Genomic DNA, 21,543 nt, shown 5'->3' with positions numbered 1-21,543 from the left:
CCCCCTCTTCTCTTATATGTACATATGTTACATAAAAGGGGTGGCTTGGAACCCACCCTCTTTAAAAATGACCTTTGACCTCTATTTAAATAGTGAGAGATCAAAATTTTTCATCAGAATAAAATGAGACTTTAAAAAAAAAAAATGAAACCTTACCCAAGTGGTGAGGTCTATGAGAGTGTTGAGTATAAATAAATAGGGGGTCACGAGAGTGGTCTTTTAATTCTTAAAAGAAGAGAGATTCATGTGCGGTGGCTCGAGATGGAGGGAGAGAGATAGAGAGTGCACACATAAGAAGGAAAAAGAAGTTTTTATCAAGGTGAGTAAGGAAAGATTGGAAATGTATGAAGAGTAAACAAGGTCTTCATCAATTGGAGTATGCCAATATTGTAATAAGTGGTATTGTGGAGTAAAAATTTACATTTTTTTTCATGTACACATTTTATATTAATATTTTATTTTAAAGGGGTTCCTTATTTAAAAGATTTATCTTTTATATTTCTTGGATCATTCAAATGTTTTAGTATGGGGAGCAATTTTGAAGTGGAAGGAAGTTCTTGAACCAAAGTTTTGGAATTTCATAATAATTATTATTATTGTGGCATGCCATGAGCTATAGATACTATGTGTTTTTATACATGACGTACTTAAAAATTTGTATAAGTTTTATTTTAGTTATATTAAGTGTATTAAATACGTCAAACTCGTTATATGAACTAAGTTTTTTTTTAAGACATCATTTTATTTTGTCGAAAAATGGATAACTTATTCGTTATATGAACTAAGTTTTTATTTAAGGCACGTCATTTTATTTTGTCGAAAATAGATATATAACTTTTACATTCATATATCTCTTGAGTTACAATGACTTAAAAATTTATTTTAAAAATTTCTAAGGATTTTTAGTCGGAAGACTCAAAAAATATATTTTTTTTTACTTTTAAATTTGATATTTTGGAAGTAATTAAAAATTTAGACTTTTTAATATAAGTTACAAATTAAATTAAGTTTAACTCGTAATTAAAAAGAGTGTATACACAAGGATTTACTTTAATAAATTAAACCAATCACAAGAGTTACTTAAAAGGCAAGACCACGGGAGATAAACTTCACTATGCGTCATTTAGGGGATTAATCTCTAATGAATTTGAGAAAAAATTAATAATAAAAATAGAATGTCAAGCAAATAAAGATTTAAAAAAAAATAGAAATTCGTAAGGGTTGGCAAGGGTTATTAAAGGAAAAGTTTTCAAAAAAAATAAAAAGAATTTTAGAAAAAATATTCAAATTACGGCATGGAATTACGCTGTAAAAAAGAGAGATATTTCAAACGATAGGACGCGAAATGCCACAAAAATTAAAAAGTACACTATAAAAATAAAAATGTGCAATATACTTCAAAGGTAGGAGACCAACTCAGACCAACATCTGTAGTACTTTAGAATTGCCTGTGATTGCATGTTGTAAGGAATCATTGTGATAGCGATATATACTTTTATTTTTAATGTCTATCTCTCTATGATAAATTTTCAGAATCTAATTTATGAATATAATTAAACAGGAGACTTATTATATATATATATATATATAAATAGGTAATTGTGTGGTTATGCGACCCACATTGTTCATATCAATCAATCAATCAATCCAATGCACGGTAAGAGAAGGAATCTTTAGATGTGAAAGAAGAAGAAGAACCCCAGCTTAGCTAGCATTGGAGACAGTATCCACGTGTTGTGCAGGGAATACAGGACAAAACATACATGGTTCATCATCTGCTACCTCTCCTATCTTTATGAAGGTCCCCCTACTGGCTGTCGAATTCTACTCTTTTTTTTATTACTCTTGGCAATCTACTATTTGTTTGCTTCCTTCTCATCTTTATGCCTCTCTCTCTCTCTCTCAGGAAACAAGCCATACAAAAATCTCCATACCATGTACAATTGTACTGTCTGTTAGCTCTCTACCATCTCTCTCTCTCTCTCTCTCTCTGAGGAAGCAAGCCATACAAAAATCTCCATACCATGTACAATTGTACTGTCTGCTAGCTCTCTACCATGTGTTCTCACACCTTCATTTTCATAAATAGGATCTTCCATCAACCACTGCACGATGGTCACCTTCTTAGAGTTGAAATTCGAGTTTTGTGAATTTTAATGATTCTTTTCTCAAAGTATGTGTGAGATCTTTTGTCTAGTGAGTAATGGAGTTCATATTAATGATATTATATTAAAATATATAACAATAGTACCGTCATTTTATTAAATAATTTTAAGTCTATTTGGAGTAAGTTATCAATTATTTAACCACTCAGTATCAAACCTAATCTCATATAAATGACAGACATTAACTTACTCTTCATGCAAATTGGAGTCCTTAATTTCTCTTCTGGGTTATCCCAAATCCCCAGCAAGTTCGACTAGAAAGTTTATTTGACATGTTCTCTATACAAAATGATAATGTTTATTAGCTGTGGATTAAGACAAAGAATTATGTAATTATAATGGCTTGCTTTTACATATTGTCATGTCTTAATTGTAAGAAGTATCTTTTGTACAATATCAACAATCAATCAAGTAATGGTTTCCTTTTTTTCTCAGTGAAGGTATCATTTTCAATCAACCCATTACAACTTTATACATGACAATGGAATGGGAAGAGTTTTAAAAAGCTTCTTGTGGGCCTCTGCATCAATTTTATTTATTTTTTTTAATTTAATTAAGAGTGAAAGGATAAAGAGAGGAGGAATGGCTACTTTATACAATTAAAAAAATAGGTAAATGGATCTAGTATTGCCTTTTAAACGATCAGGGTCAGGGGCATTGGATTGATGATGAGAACAGGAAAGTTAATCAACTTTTTCATAGAATATGACCAATTTCGACTTGAAAGTAATTTTTTAATTAACTAATTTATTTAATTAAAAAACGTCCCCGTGACATTATCTATTATCATACATTATCTAGATAGAGTACTAATTTTTGTATTACTAAATTAAAAATGAAAGAGAAATTTCATTTACAAATTAAAGCTAATTTGTTCAACTTTCGAGATCAGGAAATTAACTGGCTTTCTAGCTAGTATTACGTATGTATATTATGTTATATGTGTATGCATGCATGTGGCAATGGCTACCAGTTGTCAGCAGGGGATAATTATATGAGAGAGAGAGAGAGAGGGAGAGATTGGAAATGAGAAAGAAAATCATGACCGATTGCAGTCAAGAATACAACAGAACATACATCAAATAATTTTGCAGAAACAAATGGGTGTACAACAATAAATCCAAACGTTGGCAGTTCCAATAAGCGAAGAGAGACAGAGAGAGAGAGAGAGTCTCGACATCCTCTCATGTCGATTTCGTCCAATGCTTGATATTAAGTTAGCAACCTGCAAGTCCGTACATCATGTGACACAATGAGCCAAGGCTGCCTCTTCTTCTTTATACTTACATAATATAAAAGGAGCATTCGAAGAACAAATACAACACCTTAATTTGTTTAATCTGTTATTGTCTGTGTTACACACACACACACACACATAGATAAGACTTAAAGAGAGAAGAACAGGTAATTAAGATTAATTGTGGAATGAAAAGAAGAAATCACACATATTATGCTAATATTTTTCTCTTTCCCGCCCAAAATTTCTTGTTCCAGAGACATTCCTAACAGCCAAAATGACTTGAAAATAAAGTTTAAAAGAAAATTAGTAATTTTAAACTGTGAGATCAACATGCGAATTTGGCAATAAAAGGTCAGCTTACATATGCAATAGTGACTATCCATAGGAAGCAGAAATGTGACTGTATATGAGCCAACTATCATTGCTCAGGGTGAAATAGCTAGAACTGTATTGCAAGGAAGAAAAATGATATTCCGATAAAATATTTTCTAAAACTATTCAAGTATATACTATATTCTACAAATAATGCACACCAAATAATAAAAATGTGTGAGACTAGCCTCCAATGAAGGTTTGAGTCCATTGTTTATTTACCCTAGACCCTATAATCTGACCACTATGTCCGCCCTTTTAGAATATACATGAGCTCATTGTTTATTCACCTTCACCTCATTTTGCATGAACTTCTGGTATAAATGCTTATATGGCAATGGCGAACAGAAAATTGAGCTATCATGCAAGTCTAAAGCTTTACAACAAGACATATATATATATATATATATTCAACAAAAAAGAAAAACAAGGCATATATATGATTAGGGTTTGATGATGGAGTAGTGAGTACTTAACTTGGATCTTTAGATCTAGAGAGAACAGGTGAAGCCAGGTGGGGGAGTCTTCCCACAAGTGACAAGAAGCTGAAGGGCCAGCGGAACATAGACATTGAGATTCAGAACCTTCAGCTTCAGAGTGGTGCACAAGCACACCGCCGCCTCCAGCTCCACCAGCCCCGCCAGCACCGGGCAGCACTGGTTCACTACCGGGTCGCCCAGCCCAATGTGCACCAGGCCACCGAGAAGATCCACACAGGCCCCCAGCTTCAGGGTGTCAATTGGGCACGTGGCAGGCGGTGGCGGGCAGGGCTTACCCTTTGGCGGGTTAGTGATCACTGGCGGCACTGTCACGGGTGGCACGGTCACCGGAGGGACTGTCACTGGCGGCACAGTCACTGGTGGAACAATCCCCGGAGGGAGGGTCACTGGTGGCTTAATTGGAGGGACTGTGACTGGTGGAACAATCCCCGGAGGGAGGGTCACTGGTGGCTTAATTGGAGGGACTGTGACTGGTGGAACAGTCACCGGAGGGAGGTTGATGGGTGGCTTCACAACTGGAGGTAGGGTTATCGGTGGCTTGATGGGGGGGACGGTGACCGGCGGCAGGGTGATCGGAGGCTTAACAATGGGTGGAACCGTGATGGGTCCCTTTGGGCCCTTGGGCTTCTTGTGCTTGTGAGAGGGCTTGCCGCAGTAGCCACAGCCGAGAATTGGGGTGGCTGAGGAGATGAAGAGCATGGAAATGAGGAGGAGAGCTGGGAGCTTAGAGGGCTCCATTGTTGCTTTCTTCTCACTTTCTCTCTGCTTTTTGTTAAAGCAAAGAGAGGGAAAGGAATGGAAGTTCTTGAAGATGAGTGAGGGTGTTATATAGAGTAGAGATAAACCCTAGAAGCCAATCACGTGAAGATGGGTTGGGCTCAAAGCCAAATGACAAATTTGCTAGTTGGCAACTTGTATAATGCAGATGAATCCATACTCAATATTTATTGAGTTTAAGTTATATGTATGTGCCTAATATAAATAATGCTTAATTAACTTTCCCTATATGGATAATATTCAAATTAAATTCGGTTGTGTTATAATTCCGAAATTTAAGTTTGTTTATGATTAAGATTCATAATTTGACCCTAATTAGGATTTTGAATTTGATTATAATTAGGATGTTAAATTCGATTGTGATTCAGATTTATCTTAATTGAAAATTAATCTTTTAATCAGATTATAATTTTTTAAGTACATTTACAGATAAGTTTAACTCTATAAATAAATCTCCAATGCCATGGAATTAGCGCATCTATATTACTATTATTATACTAATTTTATCATAGTGATATTTTATTTTTTCTGTTTGTAATTTTTCTAGATTTGGATTTTTCATGTTAAATTTTGTATTCGTTTGTGTAGTTAATGGTTTGATTATGGTTTGTATTCAATCCAATTTGTAATAAAAATTGGTATAAGAGCCATTTGATCAAACCATTAATGTTTAACATATCTCAGCCGTTGGATCTACACATCTTCATCATCTAACCAGAGTACTGTTGCCCAACCCTAGCCACCGTCCCCGCCATCACTTGACCACTGCCATCGCCATTCAATCGCCCTTACCTTCATCGTACTCGTCGGTGGCCTTCAATCAGACAACAGTGGTTGAGAATGACCATCATTGACTATTTGGGATTGCCTTCGAAGGAGCTTCCTATGGCCATCTTAGCGTTTGCCATCGTTAGCCTTTTTTGTAGCTTGACCAACCATCTTTTTCTTCATCTTTATCGCCAACGGTCAACCTCTACCATTGCAACCTTTCAACTTCCATTAAGGCTAACGTTTACCTTTCATTGTCACCCACATGACCATCGGGCTTATCCTCGTCTTCGAACGACGACCCCTCATCAAGCTTTTGCCATCATCGGTCATTGTCTTTGGCATATGTAGCTACTGTTCGATCAGCCTTTGTTTGCCATTAATGCACACCTCTTCCTTCCATTAGCACACCCATATCTTGTCTAGATCCGGCCTACTAGGATCCGACTCTTTTAGATCCTGTCAACCAGATCTAACTGATTGGCCAAGATCCAACCCAAATCTGTTTAGCCCAGATCTCAGCCATTAGATTAGATTCGACCTGTCAAATCTATCTAGCCCAGATTCGCCTATCATGGTCTATTTTCTATTGGGGTTTTATTTATTAATCATTTGACATTATTTAAGGTTATTTAATCTTTTGTAATAGCTACTTTGAAATACGATATTCCTTTGTTGGATCGGAATATTAGATTTTCATTATGGTAGTTAAGATGTGTACAATTTTAGATGGATAAATTTAGATGAAAGTAGAGTTATCAAGATAGATTTATATTGGTAAATGTTGAGTCATTAAGGTTAGTAAAGATATGTTGAGGTTGATCTTGTTGACTATACTTTAATATGACTGAAAATATCCATTACAGTAATTGTTGTGTGGATTTGGATGATATTTCCCATGGTGCAGTTTTGGTTGGTATTTATCAGGGAGATTAATTCTCCATAATTTTATTGGAATAAATAATTATAAATAATTTCATATATATTTGAATTTCTATCAAGTTAGAGTTTGTTATAATTGTGACTCGGAATTTAAATTTGATTGTGGTTAGAATTTATAATTTAACTGTGATTAAGATTTTGAATCTGACTATAATTAGGATGTCAAATTCGATTGTGATTGAGATTTATCTCAATTGAGGATTTATCTTATTTGATTCATCTTCTAATCAAAATGTAAGTTTAGATCTAGAAATAGGAGCTTAATGCCCTTAAATTAGCATAACTATATTACTATTATTGTATCAATTTCATCGTAGTGATATTTTATTTTTCTACTTGTGGTTTTTTTTATTTACATTTTTTGCATTAAATTTTGTATTCGTGTGTGTGGTTGATGATTTGATTGTAATTTGTATTCGATCCAATTCCGTAACATGTTGGTATAAATTTGGTTTTAGAGAGTTAATTAGTTATTAGGCAATTAGCAAGTCGAGGGCTTAAACAAATCAGTCCACATATATAGAAAGGGTTTTAATTAGCAAGGAATAAAGTTGGTGAAACTAGAAACCCTAGCTAGCTAGTTGCATATGTGCTTGCATATCCCTTTGAACAAGATAGCTCCAACGTCACCATCTATCCACATTGTGTGTCTATACCATTCTAAAACTTTGTAATAATAAAAATTTAAATATTATAAAATTGACTGATTTTTTTTTTTTTATTGTTGTCGACAAGAATCCATAGCCACTATTCTTCAAGTGTTCACAAATGACTTGTATTAAATAAGAATACAAAAATGTGTATCTATAGTAGTCCCCTTTAAAAAAAATAATTAAACTCTGATGATCGAGAATACCACTATATGATAGTACTTGGTAATTACTAAGTAGCTAGTAAACCTTGCTTAATTAATTCATGAGTTGGAATCATAAGTAAAAATCAAAATTACACTAATAACTGGTAGACTTATTGGAGCCAAAACTCAGTCACTCAAATACATAGGTCTCTAAGCACACTGGCTGGGCTCAACCCAAAAAAATTTAGATTCTAATCTCATAGAAAATAATCATCAAGTGTAAAACTATATATCTATTTCAACAATTGAATTAATTGTGAATGATTCAAATCAAATTTCTGGAGCCTCTCCAAGCCCCAACTGCATGTGCACAGTGCACGTCTCTTTTTGTTAATAAGATTGCATTATTTCACAACGCAAGTCCAGATCTGCATTCCTCTATTATTATTGGAAACAGACAAATGGGACTCAGACTACGGAACAAGAAAGTATGGCTGAATAACAAATCAAATTATTTAATTACTCATGCAAATCCATATGTTATAGCCTGGCAGGCAGGATAATATGCCAATCCAGTGGGCGGGGCTGATTGCAGTGCCCTGGAACATGTGCCACCTTAATTTTACAGTACATTAATTATTACACATGCATGAATATATAGGACGCACTTGATATATATATACAGAGAGAGAGAGAGAGGTTAAATAGTACTGTCAAAAATTAGCATCCTAATTAATTAATTAATTATAATTAGGAGAGAATCGATATGTTGATTCTGACAGAGGAATAATAATATATATTAATTAATTAATTCTCTCAAACATAAGATCATGTGACTAATGATATGGTGACCCTAGCCAGATGTCAAATTAATCCAAGTTAACACGTGCTTGGAAATGTGTTGATACTGGATTGTCATATACAATCACAATATGTGAACATTCATGCCGACAGAAATAATAAACAGAAAATTGATTAGAATTGGTTTGGACTGTTATACAGTCAAACTTCAGACTGTTTCTCAAAGAAGTTAATTTATACAACTATCTTGGATGAACTGCAGTAACTAATTAATTTAATCCTCGTTACTGTATTATGGGTGTAAGGGTAACAGTACAGAAATATAAATTTATAAAAGAATTAAAATTATCACTATTATTTGTTTTTATTTATTGGAGAACACAACACTCATCGTACAATTTATAATAGTAAAAATGTCAATCTCACATTTTGTTTTTCTTGGTAAATTCATTGAAACAAACAGAAGGGAATGGAGGAGCTACGAAAAAATTGCTCTAAACTGTAAAACAACTATCTTTTCATTTGAGCACTGTACTGAAATCTTTCAAGAAAGCAACGATACATAATGTACATGCCATGTAAATTAAACTAGAGTACATGTACATATAGGTCCCGTGAAAACTGCTTATGGAGGTTGTACTCATCTTCCACTAGCTTGTTGAAGAAGAATTAATTGTCCATCATTTGCTCGATGGAGGACAAATGAGCGTCCAAGAAATACAGTACCTTTCGAACACTTCATTTGTCATACCACTTAAAGTATGACTTTGGTGGTTCATTAATTCATCACTTCTCGACACTACCATATTTTTTTACGGCAAGTTAAGGCCTGCATCATTTTCCCTACACATCACATGATATGTCTAAAATCTTTCACTGATCGATCAAGCTTAGATGGAAGTAGCTTTTTCTATTTTTGAGACCATCAAGTGGGCTGAACAATGTACTGAATCACCATTTTTGAAGAAGATGAAGCCCTCTAATAGAGCCATGCTTATGTGCTAGGGGAAAAAATAATGATGACAGGAGAATCTAGGGTTTGGAGAAGCTATTGTATTTTAGGGGTATGAACCAAATTAATGAAATGGCACAAACCAATTGGAATGGAATATGATGATCCTGATCCAGTACCCTAGCTATGATATACGGGATCAGGAAGGATAGGTGACCTCTCATGGGTAAACATTGATTTACTTGTTTTGAGTGAAGAGGTTGATAATGTTGCTATTGATGAGCCATTAAGAGCTATTTATCCATGTTAGCCTATATTGCCTTTGTTGCATGTAGAGTGAGTAATGATGTATCCAATTGAACCTCATGGACAGTACATAGACAAAATTAGGTGATGCTTATTCTGCACATAAGGATTTCTCGACTATATTTTTTTCTTTTCTTGTTTTCCATGAACACTCGTCACTTGCCATGTCATGAATCTTTTTCCTTGCATTTTTCTCAAAAAAAAAAAAATAAAGAAAAAGAAAAACTTTTGAGTAATTAGATGCACATATTATTGCCTTTCAATCAGCCAAGCTCAGCACATATCCCTATCTACAGGACCTTCGAAAAAAATCCCTAATTAGTCACCATTTAAAGTAACATCAACAACTCCCCCCACTCTTATTCATCAACCATATAAGGGGGGAATATTTAATCACTTAACCCTAAACTTAAACTATAAACCTTAAGTCTCCCATTAGAAATATATCAGCGAAACCTACCACCTTAAGTTACATTTTTATCCCACAAGAAACACCATTGATTTGACCTTATCTTCCCCTCTTTCTTGTGAACACTAGATGTTACAAATGATCACTGGAAAGCTCTCCCCAGTCTTGCTAAATTTGGAGGTCCTACCCTTTGCTTTTCTCTCGTCCAGAAAAGCACAATTTGACCTTAACTAAAGGAAGCATGATAACATGTCCATGCATATATATATAGGTTTAGACCCACCTCTGTCAGAGAGAAAAAGAAAGGTAGTGGGGATGGGAAGATGTACAGTTCAGCAATTACACACACACACACACACACACACACATATATATATATATATACGCGGATTGGTGATTAGAGATATTCACAAAGAAGGCAACAGGTATAAAAATGCCCCTCAATTTTGGGTAGGAAGCCATTTGACTACCTCTAACTTCAAGTTAAACCTATTGCACCCCTCAACTTTCAATTTTAAATCTATTGTGTCCCTTTTAACTTCCAATTCTGTACAATCACACATCTGGGTCAAATAAGCATAATGCATGAAACACGCGTAGTCTGACGTGGGCCCCACATTGACCAGGCTAATGAGAAGGCATCACGAATCTCGACATTGCAAGAGAGAAGACAGGGCTAGTGGCGAAGGCTGGAGACGGCGACCTGGGTCTTGCGGAGGCTAGAGTCAAAGACCCTAACCTTGGTCTTTGCCATCGATTCACAACTTCATTTGCTCTGTGTCGCTCTCAATTCACAAACACAAACTGGGCTGAGTCATCATTGATTCAATAGACATTTCTATGCTCAGTGCCACCGTTTCTGTGCAACATGAATGGCCGCTATCCCTTGCTAGCTGCCTTCAATTCACGAACACAAACTCCTTTCACTTGATGCTACCGTTGATTCGGCGATAAGGAAGGCGATACCAAGGTTGGTCAGCGACGAGGAAAGAAGGACCGGGGTCGATTGGCGATGAAGAAGACTAGAAATCGATTTGGTCAAGAAAGACGAGAAATTGCAAACGACGAAAAAATGCAAGAGATTGTCAGGGCTAGGAATGAGGAAGAAGAAGATAATGGTACTACATTCACACACCTTATCTCTGTATGTGTGTTTCACGCGCTATGCTTATTAGATTCAAATGTGTGATTGTTATAAAATTAGAAACTAAGAGGTAAAATAAGTTCAAAATTAAAATTTGAGAGCACAATAAATTTAACTTAAAATTGAGGGGCCAAATGTCCTTTTATCCAAAATTGAAATATATTTTTATGCTTTTGTCCACGAAGAAAGAGAAACGAGAATGCATGCATGTTCCTGCTTTTGTAATCTTGTGCATCCGTGATCCTGCTTTCCTAATCCTGATGTGATCTGTCGCCTCTCCCCTGGACCCTACACTCAAAAATCTTACAAAATTTTCATATAATTAAAACAATATCAGAAGGATTTCAATTAATGATCACTGTAACAGATATTTAATTACTTTTCTAATATGTGATTATTAAAAACAATTACTCATGCAATTTTACTCGAATCCTGTGTACAGAACAGAAGCCTTTCAAAACATTCTCCGCATTATTATCTTTGCACGGTCTTCTGCCACTCGTATTTTCGATTTTAACAGAGAAAATAAATTGTAGATAGTTGCACGGTATTCTACTACTCATACTTTTGATTTTGGACAGAGAAAGTAAATTATAATAGAGACTTTATCTTACTGTGCAAGACAAAAAATCAAAATTAATACAAATCTCAATTTATTATGATCCAACCATTTATCGTGTACCCTATAAACCAACATTCTTTCCTAAATTCTTAATTGATCTGTGTATTAATTTTATCATGCACTTGAGAGGCATTTATATCAGGACATGCCCATGACAGTAGGATTTGTACCATTCATGTACTTTCATTTGAAATAAAAGGGTGGTCAGCATAGCATTACAAATCTGCAAGTTTTCCCTTTTTCTTTTCTGTTTATTTAATAGCTAAAGGTAATTACATAGATTTTAATTTTCTAATTAAATTTTTGACTATAATATGTTAAAAAATTCGTTTCCATTCTTATGTCTCTTATTTAACACAATTCTTTCTTTTATCTACACTGCAACAAAGGAGAATGTTTGAATTAATGTAATTTTTGTAGTCTTTTTGTTTTTCAAATCGAGTAAGAATTATATTGATTAAAGAGATAAAATTCTACTCCTTTCGTTAATTGTTTTGTTTTATATGTACGGATAATATTAATTATTGTCTTAGTAGTGACCTTATGTTTTTAAACAAGGTCTATTTATTTCATTTCATTTTTAACATTTAAACATTTTTATTGGTTTATTAAATAATTTAAAACTCAATATATTTATCATAAACAAGTAATAGAATTATTTAGATGTTAAAAACAATATATAATATATACATCTTATGTAAAAACAAAGTACGTTTATTATTACTATAAAGCAATGGTTCACATTACCTTATCTGTATAATAAGGGAGAAGGCCGGGTTTTTGAATTGTATATAAATATGGTAATAGGAAAAGACAAGATGGTCAATAAGTGTGTGCGCGCGGGTGGTAACTATCTAACCACCCAATTCTGGAGCCTCTCTACACATATATACACGTGTGTGGGGACAAGAATGCAATTTATTGAATTTTGTCGGCTGTGATATCTCCGCAGAGTTTACAGTGAAGCAGGTTTGGTGGTGGTGGTGGTGGTCTTGCTGTAAAATTCATTGGCCCAAAATGACCGAATGAATGGTGCCCAGAGGCTCTACTCTACTCCTCTGGATCATGATCTGGTGGTTCTACTCGTCTCAGATCTGCACTGCACTTCTGGATGCTCTCGGATTCATCACCACCACACAAACCACAAACCATAGCACAAGTGCGTACGTGACTTTAGAATAAAATATTCCATGTGAATGTGATAGTGATATATCTTCATCTTGTATTTAAAATCATAAAATTACATGATAGTGGGTGTTATAGAACTCTAGAAATTACACTAGGCCCAATGGGCTGCTTGATTTGTCTGCAGTATTATCGGCCCATTTGCTTCGCTCAAAGCCCATAGGCTCTACACAGTTACCTAGCGGCCCAGGGCCTTTCCTGGGCTGGTGCAGCCCATTCAAGCCGTCTTGGGCTTGCTTTTCAGTGAACTGATACAAAATTCTTAAAAACAATTATAAAATCTGCTCAATTTTATGTTTAAAAAAGTATAATAATACTTGATTGATTACATCAACTCAACACCCAACTCAAGAAACGTTCTTAATTAGTTACTTTTTGAGTGAAGATTAGTGTGTTAATCAAGGGATTGCCTTTAAGAGGTTTTAAATCTGCGACAATTACCCAAAAAATAAAATATATAAAAGAAAAGGAAGAATAAAGCAGAGCTTTGAATTTTCTTTTCTTCTGTCGTTCCCTTGCGGCATTTCGTTCGGTCGTTCGTTGGTTGATGGACGCTTTGGAAGAAAGCAAGAGCTTATTGAAGAAGGAGGGATAGAAATTTCATCTTTGAAGAACGTTCTTTACATGTGTTATGCAATAGAGAATCGGTGGCCTCTGTTTCCTACTAGTCTTTCTGGAAAGCCCTCATCAATTAGAGAGAAGAAAGTGAACTAATTATTGCAACAGAAACAGGCAATTATAAAGATAAAGAAGTGATCGAGATTGATTCTTTGCCACAGCTCAAAGGAAGCTAGGTAGGTTGCATATATAATAAATAAACCCAGAAAATAAGAATCTACCATCTCTCTGTGTAAGCGGCAGAAGACCCTTCCTTGTCAATTGAAGCTCCTCAGCCAATTTTAATGGCTTCCTCTCTCCGCCCACTTCACCTCCTTCTCTGTCTCCTCGTCTGTGTCGGTCCCTCCGTCCAGACTCCCCAGGTAAACTTCTCACCTGTCTCTGCTGTTTGTTTTTATCTTCCACCAGCACTCACATTTACTGTTCTTTTGACAGTGAATTGATTAAATTTGTCGAACGCACATAATAATTTACAAATTATATGTATGGATACGCATGCATAAATTTGTATAAGTTTACGTAAAAAGATTTGTGTCTAGTCATAAAAGAGATTGTTATAGTAATAGACATGTACCTAGAGATCACTGTTACGAAAAGGGCTAATTACGAACATATATCAATCTTTTTTTGTGAAATTCATAATTTTATTCAATCTTTTTTATTTTGATAATTAGGTTCAAATTAACTCAATTAGATTCAATTTTATCTAACACATAAAATTAATTTAAAGAAAATATATTCATATTAACTTGACATGTCAAATGTCATATAATATTTTTATTTATTGAACTGCATACATATATATATATATATAAAGATAAAAAGTTGACAACAACAATGGCCGAAGGAGGGGCTGACAACGATGGTGATAGAACGTGAAGAAGCGATTGAACTACCGATTGCAACAATTGAAAAAATCAGATGGTGAGAGTGGAAAGCGATGATCGTGGACGTCGATCAGTGAAAAGACGGTTGCAAATGCTTAGAGAAGAAGCAAAAAATAGAGGAGTAGTCCGTGATGGTAGATCGATTATAAGGATTGATGTTTGGTTGTGAGGAGTAAGTTGATGAGTGGAGAAGGTGAATAGTCGACAGCAACTACAAGAAGCTCTAACAACGATCGACGACGATAGAAAAGAAGGTGGCCAACAATGGTAAATTATGTTGAATGGGCAGCAATATTTGACGGAGATAGCAAATTAAGAGGAGCTAAGAAACTCAAGTTCTTTTTATCTTTATTTTTGTGTGTGAATTTCACAAATAATATTATTATATAACACCTAATGTGTCAAGAACATATTTTCTAAATTAATTTTATGTATTGGATAAAATTGCATGCAATTAAGTTAATTTGGACCTAATTGTCAAAATTAAAAGAATTTGATAAAATTATAAATTCACGAAAAAGATTGATATATTTTTAGAATTAGTTTGTTCAATTTTTATTTTATTTTATTTTTATATAACAAGTTGACAACAAACCTAAAATTATTGACTGGCGTGACCAAATCTTATCCTTCAAACCACTTTACTCTTAATATATCTCACACTTTAATTTTGAATATTCATATAAATATATATATATATATATATTTCTCTCTTGACTGCTTGAATATATACTGGAATTTGATTGATCATTTACTGATTTGCGATTAGTATTGATTTTGATGGCAGCATTATGTGGTTTATATGGGGAGTCCATCAAATGGTAGAGGAGGCAACGCCGCCGGTGAAGAGGCAGCTCATCTGCACCTTTTATCGTCTCTCATTCCAAGGTGGTTGTTATGATCGAATCACACTTATAAAGAAAGAAGACAAGAATTTATTTACAATAACTATATTCAATCAAATGATAAGGTAGGTATTAACTAAACAGACAGAATTACAAATCATCCAAATTCTCTCAAAATTACTACAATTATTTATTGAGTCCTCTCGCACTTCTTCTTTAAATTAATCTCCACGACAACCTCAGTCCCTAAACTCCATTAGTTATCTAACAACTTTCCCAATTGTGTGGTCGCCCTATATCTATATGGCTTGCTTTAGAATCATTTAGTGCTGGACATCCTTAAGCAACAAGTTATGCCTCGTGACTGGTTCTGCCCTCTCTTTAATCTTTATATTATATTAAGAGAATCTTAATTAAAGCATACTAATTATTGATTGACTACCACTTAAAGTCCTACGCAAAGAAGGAAACTTAAATACATTAAAAAGACAAAAAGAAAAGAAAAGCAAAAACCATGTTTTGTTGTTGTGATATTAACTGAATTTGAGGAACATTACTCCCTTGTTTCTTTTCCTCTTAATAATTTGTTAATGCAATTATGTGTGTGTATATTTTTGGCAGTCAAGAGAGTGAAAGAATATCTCTACTCCATCTTTATAGTCATGCTTTCAAGGGTTTCTCTGCCATGCTTACAGAGAAGGAAGCTTCCATACTATCTGGTAAAGTGTCCTTAAATTTGGGTTCTTTTCTCCATTTAGAACTTATTTTCCAACAATTGTTTTTACAAAAAAAAAAAAAAAGCAATATAAATGCATGGGCATATGCAATTTTATTATTTTATTTTAAATCCAGATTAAGAGTAAACTCAATCATGATTTTATAGTACCAAATAGAATCCTAATTCAGAACATAACAAATAGCAATAGGAATGCAGTAAAATTATAACACTTTGTAGCAATTAAACTGGACATTTTCATTTCTCCAAATGGTGAATTGCTTTGAGTTCTTGATTTGGATAGCTTTCATGTAAATGAAAATAGCAGATTATACCATTGATGATGAATTTGTAAACACAGGCCATGATGAAGTTGTATCAGTCTTTCGAGATCCCACGCTTAAGCTTCATACTACACATTCCTGGGACTTTTTGGAAGCAGAATCCAGAATTCGATCTAGTCTGAGAGATCAACACTTATCCAGCGACGTAATAATTGGAGTCATCGATACAGGTAGCTAGGTCTTTTGTTTTTTTTTTTTTTTTTTTGGCAGTCATGAGCTGGCAAAACTATTACCACTCAGTGTACATATATAATAGGTGGGTTCTTTTTTTTTCTTCTCTTTGGATCCTATATATATATATATATATATAATGTGTGCCAATGCAAAGAATTCTAGTAAGTTAAGATAAATTAAATTTTTATATAAATTGCTTTAAGTCATTAATAATTGTTTATAATTCTAGTTAATTGCAAACTAACCTTTTCTTAAAATTCAAGGGATATGGCCTGAGTCTCCAAGTTTCAAAGATGATGGCGTGGGAGAAATCCCTTCAAGATGGAAAGGAGTTTGTATGGAAGGACCTGATTTTAAGAAATCTAGATGTAATAGGTAATTTTGGTAATTCAGTTTATATCAAAAACTTATTTTGTTTTATTTCTTTTATCAATGGAAACCCATAATTACTGTCATTAGGATATACAAGCCTTCTAATTAATTGAAATAATTGATTTGTGACAGGAAGATCATAGGGGCAAGATACTACAACCCTAGTCCAGGATTTGGCTCACCTAGGGATGCTGTTGGGCATGGAACTCACACTGCATCCATTGCAGCCGGAGCAGTGGTACCCAATGCTAGTTACTATGGCCTTGCAAATGGCACAGCTAGAGGGGGCTCACCTTCAGCTAGAATTGCAAGCTACAAGGCCTGCTCCGAGTTCGGTTGCTCTGGTGCAGTCTTACTACGGGCCATTGATGATGCTATTAAGGATGGCGTTGACATCATCTCAATCTCCATAGGGTTGAGCTCTGAATTGGAAATGGGCATCATGAACGACGTCATAGCCATCGGAGCCTTTCATGCCGAGCAGATGGGGGTTATGGTGGTTTGTTCCGCAGGGAATGATGGACCTGATCCTTACACCCTCAGTAATTCGGCTCCATGGTTGCTCACTGTTTCAGCTTCTACGATTGATCGTGATTTTAGGTCGAACATACTTCTTGGCAATCGGGAAGTTCTTCCAGTACGTACCTATGTTATATAAGTTGAATTCTAATTAAGAAAATAATTTTTTTTGTCGAAGTAGTTAATTGAATTCATTGTATTGTATTGTTTTATAACAGGGCATTGGAATCAATTTCTCAAACCTCACTGCCTCCAAGACCTATCCTCTAGTACTTGCAGAACAAGCAGCTTACGATTTTTCGCCCTTGAGGGAAGCAAGGTATGTACTTAAAACCCTACAAGAAATCTGACAATTAGTAACTATGCTATTGGTGACAATAAAATTTTGTTTCGTCACTAAAATGTGGCCTTCAGCGACAAAAATCAATGTTTAAGAAACAAAATATTTCATCGCAAAAATGTCAAATTTTTGTAGATTTTGGAAAACTATAATAAGTTGTTATTCAAAATTCAGGAACTGCTATCCAGGATCTCTTGATCCAAAAAAGGTAGCTGGAAAAATAATTGTCTGTACCAATACAGATCCAAATACATCGAGAAATATAAAAAAATTATACATGGCTGATGCCAAGGCCAAAGGCTTAATTTTGATTGATGAAGAAGAGAAAAACACACCCTATGATTCGGGCATTTTTCCATTCAGTGAAGTTGGAAATCACACAGGATCTCGAATTCTCAAGTATATCAACTCCACCAAGTACGTGATAAAGTGACGATTTTCCTTCTTAAATCATGTTTCTATGATCATTTTTTGAGCTCATCTTCAAAATTCATAAATTTTTCTAGGAATCCCATTGCAGCTATACTCGGAACAAAAATAGTTCTCAAGTTCCGGCCAGCTCCCGTTGTTGCTTATTTTTCGTCGCGAGGTCCCGGACGGCTTACAGAAAACATTCTTAAGGTCCTATAATTTCAATTAAGAGCATAATTATGAATGTTAAAGAATCAAATGCTTATTTACTTGATATATATATATATATATTTATATCCGGTTATGTTCTTCAGCCAGATGTAATGGCTCCTGGTGTAGCCATTTTAGCAGCAATGATGCCGAAGAAGGAAGAATTTATTGGAAAGAAACCATCGCCATTTGCTTTCAGATCTGGAACTTCAATGGCTTGCCCTCATGTCAGTGGCGCCGCCGGCTTTATTAAATCTCTCCACCGTAGCTGGAGCTCCTCCATGGTCAAATCAGCTCTCATGACAACGGGTAATTTTTCTCTGTTCAAAGTCGCAAAATACATGCGATAGATATATGCATGATGATATAATATTATTGTGCATGCTCAGAAAAAATTTACCCAGTACACATATACACACACAGAGGTTAGTGGTCGCGAGTTCTCATCGATTGTTGTCAAAAAATGAAGATATAAAACTGCTTGTCTAATGATATTATTATCATTTCAATTGTTAAAACTGTAGCAAAATCCACCACATCTTCTTCATTGTCACCATTGTTAATGCCCTTGTTAAGTAGAAGTAATTATATAATTAGTTTCCATTATAATTGCACAAAATAGTTCTCATTTTCATTAATGTTCTGAATTATTTAAATTTAAATGTCTCTCTTATTGATTTTTCCAGCAACTGCCGCCAACAACATCGGTAAACCCTTGACAAACAGCTGGAATTCCACAGCAAATCCACATGAAATGGGTGCTGGAGAAATAAACCCCCTTAAATCTCTTGATCCGGGTTTAGTGTTCGAAACCACGACGATCGATTACCTCAATTTCCTTTGTTACTATGGCATTCCAGAGAAGAAGATTAGGCTAATATTTTCAGAAAGGAAGACATTTAGCTGCCCAAGAAACTCTAATGAGGATCTGATCTCTAACATCAACTACCCATCAATTTCCATAGCCAAACTCAGTCAAAGTAAAGGAATGAAAACTGTGAAAAGAACTGTCACTAATATGGGAAACCCAAATGCCTTCTATGTTTCTTCCATTGATGCTCCACCTGGCTTAGAAGTTGAGGTTTCTCCTAAAGAAATTGGTTTCAGTAAGGCTTCCAGAAAGGCATCTTTTAGTATTTCTTTTGGGAGCAAAGATAGTTCAAAGGGCTATAAGTTTGGAGCTGTTACATGGTCGGATGGTCACCATATTGTTCGAACTGTGTTTGCTGTAAATGTTGAATAGTTAAAGAAAGTTTTCTTTTTGCAGGAATCCTGAGATGTACTCTTGAAAATCTCTTCTACTTCCATAGCAAACAACTTTATAGATGTTGTGCTCTAAGCTTGGAGCAATCTCGTGATATATTGGTCATTGTGCTGGTTGAATTTTGCTCATTATTTTATGGAAAGTGTTCTTTTCTTTGCTTGATTATAGGAAGTGTTCTCAGTGAGATCATTCTGTATAATCACTATTGAAACCAAAAAATTGTAAAAAGAAATAAAAGAGTAAATCAAATAGAAACTCGACAACTATTATAGAAATCTGTTAATAGAGTGCCCCAAAACTAATCTTCACCATTTAGATTGTAGAGCCGTGCATTTTGATTACTGCATTTTGAATACGCTGACCAAATTTCAGCCAAATTGGACCGCGGATAAAATCCAAAACAGCTTCTTGATCAAAACTGCACTAGCCCTCTTTTTCCAAATTCTTCACTTTTTTCTCAATGCGTGCCACATTAGAAAGGTAAGGGTTAAAACCGTTTAATACTTCATACTTTTAGAAACAAAAATGCTCCTAAATCTTTCATATAATCCTAATTGATATGGGCTTTACTTTACTTAATTAATAATTAAATAGAAACTAATTAGTCATCTCACAAAATACGAAACTCAACCCAACAAAGATTAGTGTGTGAATTTCCTTTTAAGAGGTTTTAAATCTGTGACAATTAGCCAAAAAATAAAATATATAAAAGAAAGGAAGAATAAAGTAGAGCTTTGAATTTTAAATCTTTGACAATTAGCAAAAAAAAATAAAATATATAAAAGAAATGAAGAATAAAGCATGGATTTAAATCTGTGACAATTAGCCAGAAAATAAAATATATAAAAAAAAAAGGAGGAATAAAGCAGAGCTTTGAATTTTCTTTTCTGCTTTCGTTCCTTTGCTGCATTTCGTTGGTTCGTTGATGGACCCCTTGGAAGAAAACAAGAGCTTATTGAGGGAGGGAAGAAAGTTCATGGAAGCTAGCTAGGTTGCAATAATAAACCCAGCTATAAGAATATCTGTGTGTAAGTGGCAGAAGAACCACCCTTGAAAATCTCTTCTACTTCCATAGCAAACAACTTCATAGATGATCTGCTCTAAGCTTGGAGCAATCACGTGATATATTGGTCATTGTGCTGGTTGAATTTTGCTCATTATTTTATGGAAAGTGTTATTTTCTTTGATTGATTATAGAAAGTGTTCTCTGTGAGAACAGTTTTGATTGTCTTTTGAAAATAATTTTATATTTTTCGCTTCTGTTTCTTCTTCTTAGAGAAAACTCTAAATTTCTGCTTTCTTTATAATAATAACAATAACTTTTAGAATAATGACAGTAATCCAAATAAGAGACCGACTTGGGTATCTAGAAACTTAAAAGTCTCATTTACCCCTAATTGGCAACCAACATAGAGGTGAACGAGACTTTCCGGTCTTCCCGCAGCCCAAATGGGCAAATGGGTTGTTGTATTACTATCCTAATTTTTTATTGTCATAGTTGTGCTAAATTGGATTCTGGGCTTGACACAATAGTCGACAGCACACCAACTTCCAAGGCTACCCTGTAACTTTTGACTCCACACGTCTTAATTATGCACATAAAATATATTTTACATCCCCTGAGCAAAAAATTGTGTACAAAATTCCCCCATGGAAATATACAGAGCAAAGGGACTATTTTCCATTTTTAGGACTCTTTTAAGACAAAATCATAAAATAACTCAATAAGTCTCTAAATCAAAACGACTATCTTGTACGATGCACGCATCCCCTTCCTAATGTATAGTTATTAGCGATTAAAATTATTCTGTATTAGAATTCTGTGTAAAGGTCATGTTGCAGAAACCTAAGCTCTCTATATTCTA

General features: G+C 34.5%; 2 protein-coding genes across 3 annotated transcripts; one reads left to right on the top strand and one right to left on the bottom strand.

Annotated features, from left to right (window-relative positions):
- Positions 1 to 3,192: 3,192 nt before the first annotated feature.
- On the bottom strand, positions 3,193 to 5,140 carry LOC127806860 (36.4 kDa proline-rich protein). The gene is made up of 2 exons (XM_052344407.1): positions 4,255 to 5,140; positions 3,193 to 3,390 (listed from the first exon to the last, which is right to left on the bottom strand). Exon 1 carries the CDS (start codon positions 5,013 to 5,015, stop codon positions 4,269 to 4,271), a length of 747 nt encoding a protein of 248 aa, XP_052200367.1. The 5' UTR covers positions 5,016 to 5,140; the 3' UTR covers positions 3,193 to 3,390; positions 4,255 to 4,268.
- An 8,368-nt stretch (positions 5,141 to 13,508) lies between these two features.
- LOC127805947 (CO(2)-response secreted protease-like) lies at positions 13,509 to 19,837 on the top strand. Of its 2 annotated transcripts, none has more exons than XM_052342802.1 (11): positions 13,509 to 13,959; positions 15,272 to 15,372; positions 15,951 to 16,048; positions 16,406 to 16,558; positions 16,826 to 16,937; positions 17,067 to 17,571; positions 17,672 to 17,772; positions 18,157 to 18,210; positions 18,300 to 18,414; positions 18,519 to 18,723; positions 19,101 to 19,837. In XM_052342802.1, exons 1-11 carry the CDS (start codon positions 13,882 to 13,884, stop codon positions 19,655 to 19,657), a joined length of 2,079 nt encoding a protein of 692 aa, XP_052198762.1. In that variant the 5' UTR covers positions 13,509 to 13,881; the 3' UTR covers positions 19,658 to 19,837. The 2 variants fall into 2 exon arrangements, with proteins under 2 accessions (XP_052198762.1, XP_052198761.1); XM_052342801.1 differs by having other exon boundaries at positions 13,510 to 13,959; positions 17,968 to 18,210.
- Positions 19,838 to 21,543: the final 1,706 nt, after the last annotated feature.

Source organism: Diospyros lotus, chromosome 7 (genome assembly GCF_014633365.1).
Source record: "Diospyros lotus cultivar Yz01 chromosome 7, ASM1463336v1, whole genome shotgun sequence".
Taxonomy (NCBI): domain Eukaryota; kingdom Viridiplantae; phylum Streptophyta; class Magnoliopsida; order Ericales; family Ebenaceae; genus Diospyros; species Diospyros lotus.
This window is presented reverse-complemented; position numbering and strand designations above follow the sequence as displayed.